Genomic DNA, 12,373 nt, shown 5'->3' on the forward strand with positions numbered 1-12,373 from the left:
AAATGTCAATAGGATTTTTTTCCTGTTTAGTCTATAACTTTGTCATGCGAAATAATATTACTTGGCACAAATGTTTGCCACCATGAGACGAAGTGTCATGCGCAAGAACCAGGTCTCTAGGTCTAAGGTCAATGTCACACTTATAGGCCAAAGGTCAGATACAAGATTAACTTTGTCTGGAGCACTTCTTCTTCATGCATGGAGGGATTTTGATGTAACTTGGCACAAATGCTTACCACCATGAGACAGATAGTCAGGCGCAAGACAATGTCCCTAGGTCTAAGGTCAAGGTCACACTTAGAGGTAAAAGGTAAAATTCAAGAATGAGTTTGTACAGAGCATTTCTTCTTCTTGCTTGGACGGATTTTGATGTAACTTGGCACAAATGTTCACCACCATGAGGTAGCATTGTTTTTAGAATTGCCTCCCTTTGTTTTACTATAAATAGATTATATTGTAACATTTTTATTACTGGCCGTAGGGAAAAATCGAGACCACTTTTCTGTGGTACAACATGCATGTAACATCCACTCTGTATGTGTATTTTGACCTATCTCTACCTGGTAAAGAGTTTCTTGTGGACATATACTGTATAGATTTCTTTTTTCTTTTTCTTTTCTTTTCTTTTTTTTTAGAATTAATTTTGCTTTGTTGTTACTATAAATAACTTATATGATAACTTTTTTATAATCGGCCGAAAAAAAATCCATATGGAAACAACTGTAGGTTATATATATATCAAGTTTTAATCCAAGTATTTTGTTATAACATATTGTATACAATATTGTTTATAAATCATTGACAGATATCAGTTCAATACGTTATACTGCAGTAGAGAAAATTAGGTGCCTTCCAGTAGGGGACTTTGTATTGCAAGGCAATACTTCATTCACTTGTTATTATTCAATTATGTAATATTCAGCCCAGTACGACAATAATCGTAATCTACTTGTCAATATTACAGTGCATATTTTGTTGCAAGCCACTGATAAGCCTAAAGATGTTTGAAATGATATTATATAAAAATGTAGGTTTTGGAATATATTACCTTCATTTTAATGCACCAAACATTCAGTATCGTTTAACAGCTCACATGCGTTTCGAATCTAAATTGATAGCCTGACGTGGGTTTTGCGTGGTCACATCATACTCGGCGCGCAAGCGCTGAGTGTGATCCGACCTGGCAAAATGCTATCAAGCCGAACACAGCATCCCAGAACAAGGTGCTATCATATTAGCCTATTATATCGAAGTTTTTAAGAGATAATATAGAAGATGCGCGTACAATTGATCGTCATAATATATATATAAGCATTGAAGTAAAAGGCATCTCGACAACACAATATTTATACAATATCGTTGAGATGTAGAGCTTTTCATTTCAACCTGAAATTCTTTGCAGTTGAAGCGTTACTCGCCAGTTTTGAAATATGTTGTAGTTTCATTTTATTGTTTTGTTTTTGTCGATAATATTCACTTTCCATAATTATTCATGATTTTTTTCAACACTGAAAAAGGTTTGACTTAATCATTTCAGGAAGGAGTTCAATTTCTTCCTCCTGTGAAGGCCCTTGTGGCTTTTCCCCTTTTGTTTTTATCGTAGCCCTAGGCATTGTTAGCCTGTCTTTCAGGTTCTTTATACTTTGTCCAAGCAGTTCTCTATCGTCTTTAAAATACCTAAGGCATAGACGTACAGCTCTTACATCATTGGAACCTCTCTTAATTTCATTTCTAACAGTGCCTTTGTAATCATCTTTTTGTACGTTATCGCTAGCCATGGAATGAAAATAATCGCCACTACTAATTGCATACTGGGACTTAGTCGTTATCTTGTTAAAAAGAACTTCATCATCGGCTCTGTCCATCTCATATCGTTTGATGGTAATATTCCTTACCTGTACCAGAGCTTTATCAGAAACTGGATAGGCTGTTTCTGCTTCAATGGACTTGTCAAGTGTAAATTCAGATGCTATGGCAATGCATTTGTCTCTCAGTTGGTCAAGTGTGTAGAGTTCGGCAAGCTGAATATGTCTGTATATCTCCTTCGCATTTGTAACATGCTTTTCTCTGACTATCTTTATAAGGAGAGTGTGACATCGTTGTTGCAAAACTTTCACCTGATATTCAATAGCAAGTGGTAGAATCTTGTAAACTGTTTCTCCTGCAAAAAGAACACAAAACTAAGTTATGGGGTTGAAAGAAACAATGGTATTTACTTCCACTACAGACATGGACTTTGCAGTGAATAAGATCTACTGTTCGAATTGTTGAAAGTTGTAAAGACTTGTCGGAAATCCCTGTCATCGGTTTGTTTTCCGTTGATGGGACGAGTTGTTTTACTCGATAGTTTAGTTAAAACTCTTGCATTATTCGGAAGTCCCATCCTCTCTCCAACTTGTCTAGATTCTGCATATTTTATTACTGAGTAGAAATACTAAAGTACAAAACAGGGACCGGTTTCAGAAAAAATCATCAGAAGTTCTCTCCTAAGTATGAACTTTCAAATAGGATATAACTTGATTAATTTTAGGACATATCTGTCTTTATATTTTTTTTTTGCTAAGATTCTTAGAATAATCCAATAGTTAAGACGAATCTTCTTACAATAATATATGTGAAGCACCTTACTCCCGAGTTCCAATTTTATCCGGACCTCTGATCTCTATGACTAAAGATTAGATAAAACAAACATTAATACATCTTTTCATTTAACAAAACCAGGCACACCAGACTGATCCAGTTTACAGTAATCCTGTTAAACCATTGCAAAATCATGCCAGTTTGCTTAATTAGCTGTTTGAAACAGTTTTGCAACATAGATGCTTTTGTCTTTCAAGTTTCCCTATCTTACACTAAATTTAACAGATTTAACTGCAGACATTTTGTTTCAAGACAAAGAAAAGAAAGTGTATTCTTACCTGTGACATGTTCTAGTCGATCTGGATAAATGCAGCATAGAAACTTTACAAAATCTTCATATTTTTTCCCTTGGAGATTGACTTCGTTCATGTCTTTCTCTTTGAAGTCCGATTCTAACATCACACGAAACACTGGCGAGGCAACGCTCAACACTGCTTTAGATACCAGGATTTTATGTCTGCCAATGATCAGTGTTAAGTCAAATTGACCAGACTCGCTCACAAATCTATCATCAACTTCGTATTGTTCCATGTTTTCCTTCGAATTCAGACTTTATAATCAAATAATTCCCACATGTAAACTTCCCTATAGTTGAAATCTATTACTCACCATTTTCAGAAAATCACATTATCACGGTGAGGATGCGTACACCGGATATTGGCGTTTTATGTATGTATTTTCAGAAAACGTGATTGATTTTTGTCAACCAGGTAAATAAAAACCCAATTTACTACTCTATTTTACTACTATAGAAAAAAGGGATTATAGATTTAGTAACCAGCTACTGTGTATATGCTCGCAAGCGTAAAATGAGTCAGTCTTAAATAGAAACTCTAAAATTTGTGATAAATGGCAACTTTATCATTTGATAATTGCGGACCGGGGACACATTTCTCCCGATATCGTCACCATTTGTCTTGTGATGAAAATTCTGAATCGTACGATTTATTTAGTTACATACATAGAAAACATGTGCAAAATTTCAGCTTTGCAAATATTCAAATGACGGAGAAATCGGCCATAAATGAGCGCCGACAATGTATTGTGTATTAAAAATATATGTACTGTGTATTGACCTGTATCACATATTACTGATTAAAATCATCTCCAATTAACGCTACGCATTGGATCTGACGACAGGCTATTGAGACTCATCTTCACCAATCAGATCCCTGCTTTCATTATTTTGAAAGTGAAAATAGAAGTTTAAAAAATCTACATTTAACCTGGGATTCCAATTTTCGATATATGTGAATATCACGTACGGGTTTATAAATCTAATAAGAAATTGCTTTTCTTATTTTTTCCCTTCAAAATCGAAAACCGTTCGTAAGGGGTACCGGAGGTACTGCCTGAATTATAATATAAATCTTTATATTTAACCATCGATAAGTACGTGTTCCTCTTTGGTGTATTGGTGAAGAAGGCAGGAAAATATTTATTGCCGCGGCGGCCCGGGTTCGATTCCCGACTCGGGCGTGATTTTCTCTTGCTTTCACTTTTTTTAAAGATAGTATAGAAACAAAATATCATGTTCTTATGTTCATAATATAATGGAACTTTTATTCTAAAGAAAACTTATTTTAGCCAAAATCTGAGTCAAGTTCCTTCTAGCCTAGTTGAAACGAGTCGTCTGATTGGTTCAAGTAAAGATAGATTGGTGGGAATGAAAATAGCAATATTGGAAATCCGATTATACAGAAGATGAATTTGAATGGGCTGTCATCAGATCTACCTTTTAGGAAGCCAGATTGGCATTTTACTGTACTATAAATTGTTGACATTGTCACTGAGTTTTATAGAACAAATCTTGCAAATTGTACATTGCCAATTCCTTTTAAAAGTACAAAAGAGTAAATTAAAATAAATGTCTTCAGCCCTGCAGATACGGGATGTTTTACATTGATCCCTATAACGTTTATAAATATTTTGTTGTAACTTATGTAAGAAGCTCTAAATCGTAACTCACAGTCATAATAGTGCAACAGAGGGCAATAATTTTTGTTGTGCTTAGCAGTTGTAAATGTATATTCTATTTCTACGCTATCTGATGCTGAGCATTGTTTCAGTTGATATTACATGAATTATCTAAAAAAAACAGTTAAAGGTATCTTTTTAAATTTGACATTGGTATGCCACTAAAGTGTTACTCTCAATCTCTTGCAGAAAGCCTGACCTACTTATAAATACTACATTGTGATAATTTTTTCGTTGCAGATTGAACATGTTTATAGGAGTCTGTTTGAATCGACGAAAGAGTTTAAGGCCATTGTATGTCATTTTGATGAACACCACCCAAATTACGAAAATAGATATAGTACGCTTACGACCAAAACCGCAAAAAAAGTAAATTACAAGATAACACCAGAAATATGCAGAGAAAAAAAGCAGAACAACTACTGTTGATTCAGAATATATTAAAATACGTGTTTCATAAAGGAACCCACTTTCAAAAGGGACCAATTTCCAGCAGAAAACCCCTTCAAAAAGGTTGTAAGGACAAATTTGATTTGGGCAAATCGTGAGATCTGGGGGATGAAACAGAAAAAGTGGAAAACCAAAGATTATAACTGAAAATGATGCAGGCTTGGTTTGATTGAGCCTGTTCATGGACAGCAGTGGAAATGCATGCTAACATTCACGCCCTCTAGCAGAACTCAACATTTACACATGAACCAGTACCAAAATTATAATTTAGAGACACCCACAGTCATATACGGCGGTGTACATGAAACCCTCAAGATACACAGAGTGCAATTCCATGGACAGACGAGGTTTTAAAAGAGTATACACTGTTATACAGTCTTTGAAAGAATTTGACAAAATAGATGGGTGAATACATAGCCTTTAATCGGAAAGTTTTCTTTAGCTGATATAGATTTCTGTATGTCTTGACGTCGCAAGATGTTTTCAATCGACAACTTGGTTAATATGAGGTATAGTGAAGAATGCAAGTTGTTTTTAGAACAGGCTTAAACTCTTCCGAGGATTTAACAATTATACAATAATTTGCATATCAGAGACCACATTTCTGACGCTGAATTAAGAGGAAAGAGGCCAGACAGACGACGACTAATTGACATTAAAAGAAGCAGCAAGTTATTGCATAAATGCGATGAGAGTACATTATTCCTACATAAAAGACTGGGCATTGATACTGAAATAGGTTCTGTTGTGACAGATCTATTTTACTAAGCATTATTTGACAAGCAATATTTTAAAAGTCATTTTTTACTTTGATAAAGAAAAAATAGTCGAGTTCATTAAAATATTTATTAAACAAACTTGAAACGTAAACACAAATTCCTAAAATAACAAAGATCCTAAACATTTTACATTCAACAGAATGAATACATGCATACATTCGGAATGATCTTCAGGTCAGTTCTTGATCGTTTAGATAATTGTTATTGTTCAAAGTTGACCTTGACAAGAAATATACTGTTTTGACCAACAGGGAAGTTGATCATATAAAAGTAATAACGAACTGTTTGCATAGACATGGCATATATCTTGTAAATGAAGTGTGCAAAATATATTTCAAGAATTACACATGGCACTGTTTCCTCCTACTTTTAAAACAAAATGCTCAATGCATATGACACCTATTTTGTTTCGTATGAAGCAAGTGGTGAGCTGATTACCTTTCAGAAACTGTAAAAATACAATATATTTAAAGCAATAAAATTAGCTCTTACTATATTATTTGTAAATAAATATACCTGTCAGCTTTCTGATATGTTACACAAGAAATTGAATTGAGGAGTTTAGAAATTTTCAAGAGAAACTAGAAGGTCTATGGAGTTCGAAGGTTCTAGGTCATTTGAGTCTAAATTTATTGAGTAAAAACCACTTTAAAAGTTCAAAGCCTCTACGACCTTGACCACTGACCTATTGGCACCAAAATCAATAGGGGTCATCTATTGACCAAGGCTTATTCTCTTTGAAGTTTAAAGGCAACAGGATTACATATTTTCATGTTTGCTTTTCTTATAAGGTGAAACCTTTTCCACACTTATTGCCATCATATCCTGTGCTACATTTTTGTCCGATTACCTTATCAACCTTTCCGGTACACTATTATAAACCTATGTTAAACCTAACCCTTACCTTTAGTCAGTATAGTGTATCTGCCGAAGAGGTTGATACTGTCTTGTCTGAGGAAGTTTACATAAAGATTCATCTTTCTTTTCCTTGTCTGAGGAACACGGGTGTACTTGTGGCTGGGCCTGCACTTGCAATGGCTAGTCTTAAACAGTTTCTCGGAGTGACTATTGGCATGTCGCCGTAATTGTAAGTTGTAATTTCAGTGTTCAAACTGTTTTATTTGTTATTTTCGCTGTGAAGTCTAATGCCATCTGCAAACAGGAAAAGACATTCTATCATTTGGGCCAATTAGCTTCTAAAACAACATTTGTTTAATATGAAATAGTCTTAAGCACAAAATACACGTTTCTTACTATTAAAAAAGCGTGGTCATACGGTGATAATTAATTAATTGACAGTGTCATTCTTTCGCATACAAAATGGCGCGTGGAGAACTTCCGGTAACGAGATCTCGTTTGCAGCCGCGGGATGTTGGCGAGATTTGCTCTATAATGCCTTTCAAGATGCCGTTCTATTTATTTTTACAAGTCGAAAGATTTCCTGCGGCCAGAAGTTATACCAGGCTAAAAAGGAACTTATGAGTGATTGTTTGTTTTTTATCATACCATTACGCTTTACATAGGAAAAATAACTCCATTCTACATGCTGTACAAGTAGACCTATGAAATATATATTTCTTAATTCTGAAAGTTATTGTTTTGAGCAAAAGTAACTATATTTCCCTTTCATGTATGACATAACTTTTAGCTCAACTGGCCACATTCCTTGACTATTGAAATACTTTAAAAAAAATACTAGAGCTATCACAAATGTGATTCATGCCTTCACCTGGACTTAATTGACATATAGAGCAAAACAAAACAACTCAAGACCATAATCCAAGAAATTAAACAAAGAGGAATCTAAAAAATCCCTTATGCACAACTAAGTATCAATATTGATCACTGCTGAAAGTTTGAATAAATTATATGAAATAATGAATGAGGAATTCAGGTCACAAGACTTTCTCTATATATATGATACAGAGTGCCAGCTTTATTGCAATAACGGCGTTCCATAAATCCGATAAGCCAATCGCATATCGGTAAAATATCACGTGAAATCACCCAGTCTCCATGTGCTTTACTACTTGTTGCATTCCAATATACCTGCGGCCTCCAGGCCGCAGGTAATAACTCTTTGGGTAAAGAAAAGATAACAGGTGAGGATAGAAGCACAGAGCACCAAAAAGACCTGCGACAATTAGTCGAATCTGATAATCTTTTAGAAAAAAGGAAATCGACGAAATGTCGCATCTATAAAGAAAGAATAGACCAATTGTCTTATTAGACCAGCTACCGTATTCGACCAGAAACCAGTAGGCAAAATTTTAATTAGACTAGTTGTCTTTCGACCAAACGTCGTGCATCGGCCATTACATGCCTTGTCTTTTAATGACCACCAATACTGAAAATATGCAGGATTTTCAATATCAATACTCAGTACACGAAACTACAATATACAGTTCAAATATTATTTTAAAAACACAATACACAGTACACCATCGACGCTCATTTATGACCTATTTCTCCGTCATTTGAACATTTACAAAGCTGAAATGTTGCACATATTTTCTTTATATGTAACTAAATAAATCGTGCGATTCAGAAATTTCCCCACAACGCAAATAGGTGATGGTATTGGGAGAAATGTGTTCACGGCATGCATTTATCAAATAATAAAGTTGTCATTTTATCACAAATTTTAGCGTTTCTACATAAGACTCATTTTACGCTTGTGAGAGCATATACACAGTATATGGGTATTAAAAGTAATGCTCTTTTCTTCTATAGTAGTATAATGAAATAGTAAATGGGGTTTTACTTACCTTGTTGACGAAAAATAATCACGTTTTCGAAAAATACCTTATCACTAAATGGCAATATCCGGTGTACGCATCCTCACCGTGATTATGTTTTAGATAAATGGGCTGATAACAGCCATTTCAAGTAGACAAGTAAATATTTAGGGTAGCATTTAAATATTTAAGGTAGCTTTGTTCAAAATGTATTAATATTAATGTTTTAATTATTGAAAGTTTATTCTAAAAGAAATCAATGTGTACATGCATGTAGCTATAAATAGCAAATGCGAATATTTGGCTACACCTAGAGCCATAAATTTTGTGAGTCATTATTTATGGAGGCAGATTTAAATGAATCAGGTATTTTACAGTAAGTGTCTTTGTCCTGGTTTTTCTCCTGATTAGTGGTTGACAGACACTTTGCTTAGCAGGGCTTTGCGACCTAAGGGTTGATTTATATGAAAACCTGGTGTAATGGTATGTTGGTACACAAACGAGTGTATTGCAAGTGTTGGAAGTAAGGAAAAAATGCTCAAACTTTCTTGATTTAAAGAGGGGTTATGGGTAGGCTGTCATGTCTACTCCTTTTAAAGGTGACCACATGGGTCAAAATTAATGCTTTCATTTTGAAGCATACCTTAGTGCCATATCACAATTTATCCTGTCACTTGCAGTATTTTCGACCCGATATCAGGGTGCCGTATATCTTTCTTGATATACCGTCAGTTGATCATGTGACCAGTGATATACGGTCAGTTGATCATGTGACCTTATGATCGTTATTGCTGTCATAAGAAATTTTGCAACGAAACCATCATCATTGTGTTGGAAATGTCCGAACTAAGAAAATGAGTGGTCAAATAATGAGTTTTTATTCAAAAACGAAGAAGTTATTGCGATTTTGCCGGTAATCACGTCATTATATAAGTGACGTCATTACGAACATGACGTCATTAAAGCGGTTGTCTCACACTTATTTTTGTAAAATAAATTGCCAAATATCGGAAAATGAAGTAATGACAAGATAAATAGAATAATAGGTTAGTGTCTAAGATGGAGAAAGTTTATCTGGCTCGGCTCCGGACGTAATCAGGTTCGCCTTCGGCTCACCCGATAACCTCCTCCACCTCGCCAGATAAACTTTCTCATCTACGGCACTAAACCTATTATTCTCTATGTAAAGCAAAAGTACTGCTTTTTTGTACTTATAACCTATAAAGAAAAACAGTTGCGGATCGTGGACTTGCTTAAAATCTACAAAAAAAAAACCGCTCCCCTGCCACCTTAATGTGTATAGAGGGCACAAACAAGAGTACAGTTAATTTCCAATGGTTGACCACAATATGGAAGTGGTTACTCCGAAAGTAGTTCGTCTGTTTGATGGTGTATATTGTGAAAGACCTGCAATAAATGGCATAATTGAATAGAGGAGAAATGAAATAGTAGGTACATGTACAATTTGACAGAATGAGAATGTCACAATATGCATAACATGACATTTTGATAGAGCCAGTTTTGCCTGTTTACGGTCACTTGGAGAGTATTTTTCATACATATGTGATTTGGTGGAACAAAGAGCCAGTCAATCCCATGTTTATTGTGGTTGGATTTTTTTCTCTTGAATAGTTCTGTTGAGTACAGGTAATTTTTAAGCGTTTGGAATGCAGGCAAATTTGTAACAGTGGTCAGTATCTATATAAAACATATAGTAAAAATAACTGTGGTCTTAGGTCTGATGCCTGTACCTCATAACAAAATGCGCACCATTAACAAATTAAAAAAAGTGATGTGTTGCAATTGACCGTTTCAGAGCGGTGCCCGAATGCGTTCCTTTATTTGTTTATTTTGTCATCGTTGTCTATTTGTTTTGCTTTGTGCATTTTTGTGTATAGATTATATTATGTTTATAACACACATATACACGCACGCACGCACGCACGCACACACACACTACTGTAGGCAACGGCCTTTCTCATTTCCTTCTTTTATAAACATTAAAACATTTCTGGGTACACTCATATCGAACGAAATTAGTCCTAATACAATTTCAATGGTCTAGTCTTGTGGTCTCTGTATAATTCACATCGCCTAAATATTTGTGAAACGTTAATTATTATATCTTATATCAAATGTGTGGGCAGATGTTCATAGAGGGAGAAAAGTTGTTGAAACAGTCAGTGATATATTTTCTTTAGAATAACTTTCTTAGTACAGAGGTACCGCCGCCATACAGTAAGCGATCTTTGTATAGTTGGCCTAAGTGCCAGATTCTACAAGTAGCCAACATTGTACATGTATATAACTGCATGTATTTGATAAAACTCATAAACTCTAAATGTTCACCTTGGTCCTTGGTTACGGGCGTTAGGGGTGTTGCACTTATCATTACTTTGTCGCCTCAGCCACGTACATCGGCTAAATGTTGTTATTATTTCTGAACACTTGGGTCAATAGAGTAGCTGCTTAAGCCGGTGCTAGGGGTCAAGTATGATGTCAAACTTTTCATTTAATAAACCAAGTCTGCTATTTTGACTTTAAGTTTTGTGCTAATGCTTCCAAAGACCTTTTTAACATACATATTTATTTATCTATGGCGCGCAAAGCCGCCATTCTTCTTAAAATCCATAGGCTGATCAATACCAAATATTATGTAAGCCTCCGCTGGTCTAGACACAAGTAGTCCAAATATAAATAGTACTAATCTTGTTTCCTTTCCTAGTGCATTTTCTCGACAGCAACGTGCTTACTTTTACCCTACCGCGTTTCAGTATGTATCACTTTGCATTCTATTGAAATCGGCATGTTCCTATCGTAAGCTAGGTAAAAATGGCGGCGTAAGAATTTAATGTCTCGAAAAGAGAAATCGAAAGAAGCGAAAACTAGTAAATTCAGCGTTTTGTATTTACCGAACTGTAGTTTTCTTATATAAAAGTTAACACCCTCTTTTCTTTTTGTTTTTGTAAAGTAGCGATCTAGTTCTTTATGGGAATATAAGTCTCTGAAAATCTGATATGCTAGAAAATGTCGAAAAACCGTTATGAAGTAAGTGGCTTTTATATGAAATAAAGAAGAGCTGGATTTAGTGGTGTTCAGCCTATAAGGGGGCAATACATGGTATTTTGTCAAACTCCTCGAAAATAAATAAAAATGCCATTAATCTATTCTTAATGATGTAAAACGGTGACAAATGGCTGAAAACTCTTAAAAATTTCTTGTGATTTTGGAATTTAGATCGAATTTTCGACCAGGTGGCTCTATTTTGGTCCGTTTTAGGACCTAGTAAATGTCTTTTCTCGCATTTTAGCACTATAATTGTCTAAATATTATTGAAATAAGCATGCTTCTGAATGAAAAGGACAAACATTGTAACGATTAAATGGATCTTGAATGAAAATTCGACGAATAAGGTAAAATAAATCGAAATATTGCTTGCACAGGGCTAAATTTCGCGTATTTTTGGGGATTGGGGTGACCTGTAATGAATGTTCATTTCTCTATATTGTCTTTTTTTTTGCAACAAAACTAAGCAGAATCTACCTTGAGAATGAATGCAAATTCATGGAAAAATCAAACAAAATTTTTTTCTTATAGGTTGATCACTACCAAATAGAATGTAAGCCTCCGCTGGTCTAGTCACAAGTAGTCCAAATATAAATAGTACTAACTTTTTTCCTTTCCTAGTGCACTTTCTCGACAGCAACGTGCTTACTTTTACCCTACCGCGTTTCAGTATGTATCACTTTGCATTCTATTGAAATCGGCATGTTCCTATCGTATGCTAGG

General features: G+C 34.9%; 1 protein-coding gene across 2 annotated transcripts in view; it reads right to left on the bottom strand.

The window, feature by feature from the left end:
• Positions 1–408: 408 nt before the first annotated feature.
• The window catches only part of LOC123557860 (uncharacterized), a 96,031-nt gene continuing 84,066 nt past the window's right edge, over positions 409–12,373 (bottom strand). The window contains exons 1-2 of one of the 2 annotated variants that reach the window (XM_053544225.1): positions 2,919–3,233; positions 409–2,161 (exon numbers count right to left, since the gene is read on the bottom strand). In XM_053544225.1, coding sequence (XP_053400200.1) covers positions 1,503–2,161; positions 2,919–3,171 — 912 coding nt within the window. In that variant the 5' untranslated portion in view covers positions 3,172–3,233 and the 3' untranslated portion in view covers positions 409–1,502. Of the gene's footprint in view, positions 2,162–2,918; positions 3,234–12,373 lie in introns of those variants that run through there. The other variant, XM_053544227.1, reaches the window with a different exon arrangement.

The sequence above is a fragment of the Mercenaria mercenaria genome, chromosome 5 (assembly GCF_021730395.1).
Source record: "Mercenaria mercenaria strain notata chromosome 5, MADL_Memer_1, whole genome shotgun sequence".
Taxonomy (NCBI): Eukaryota; Metazoa; Mollusca; class Bivalvia; order Venerida; family Veneridae; genus Mercenaria; species Mercenaria mercenaria.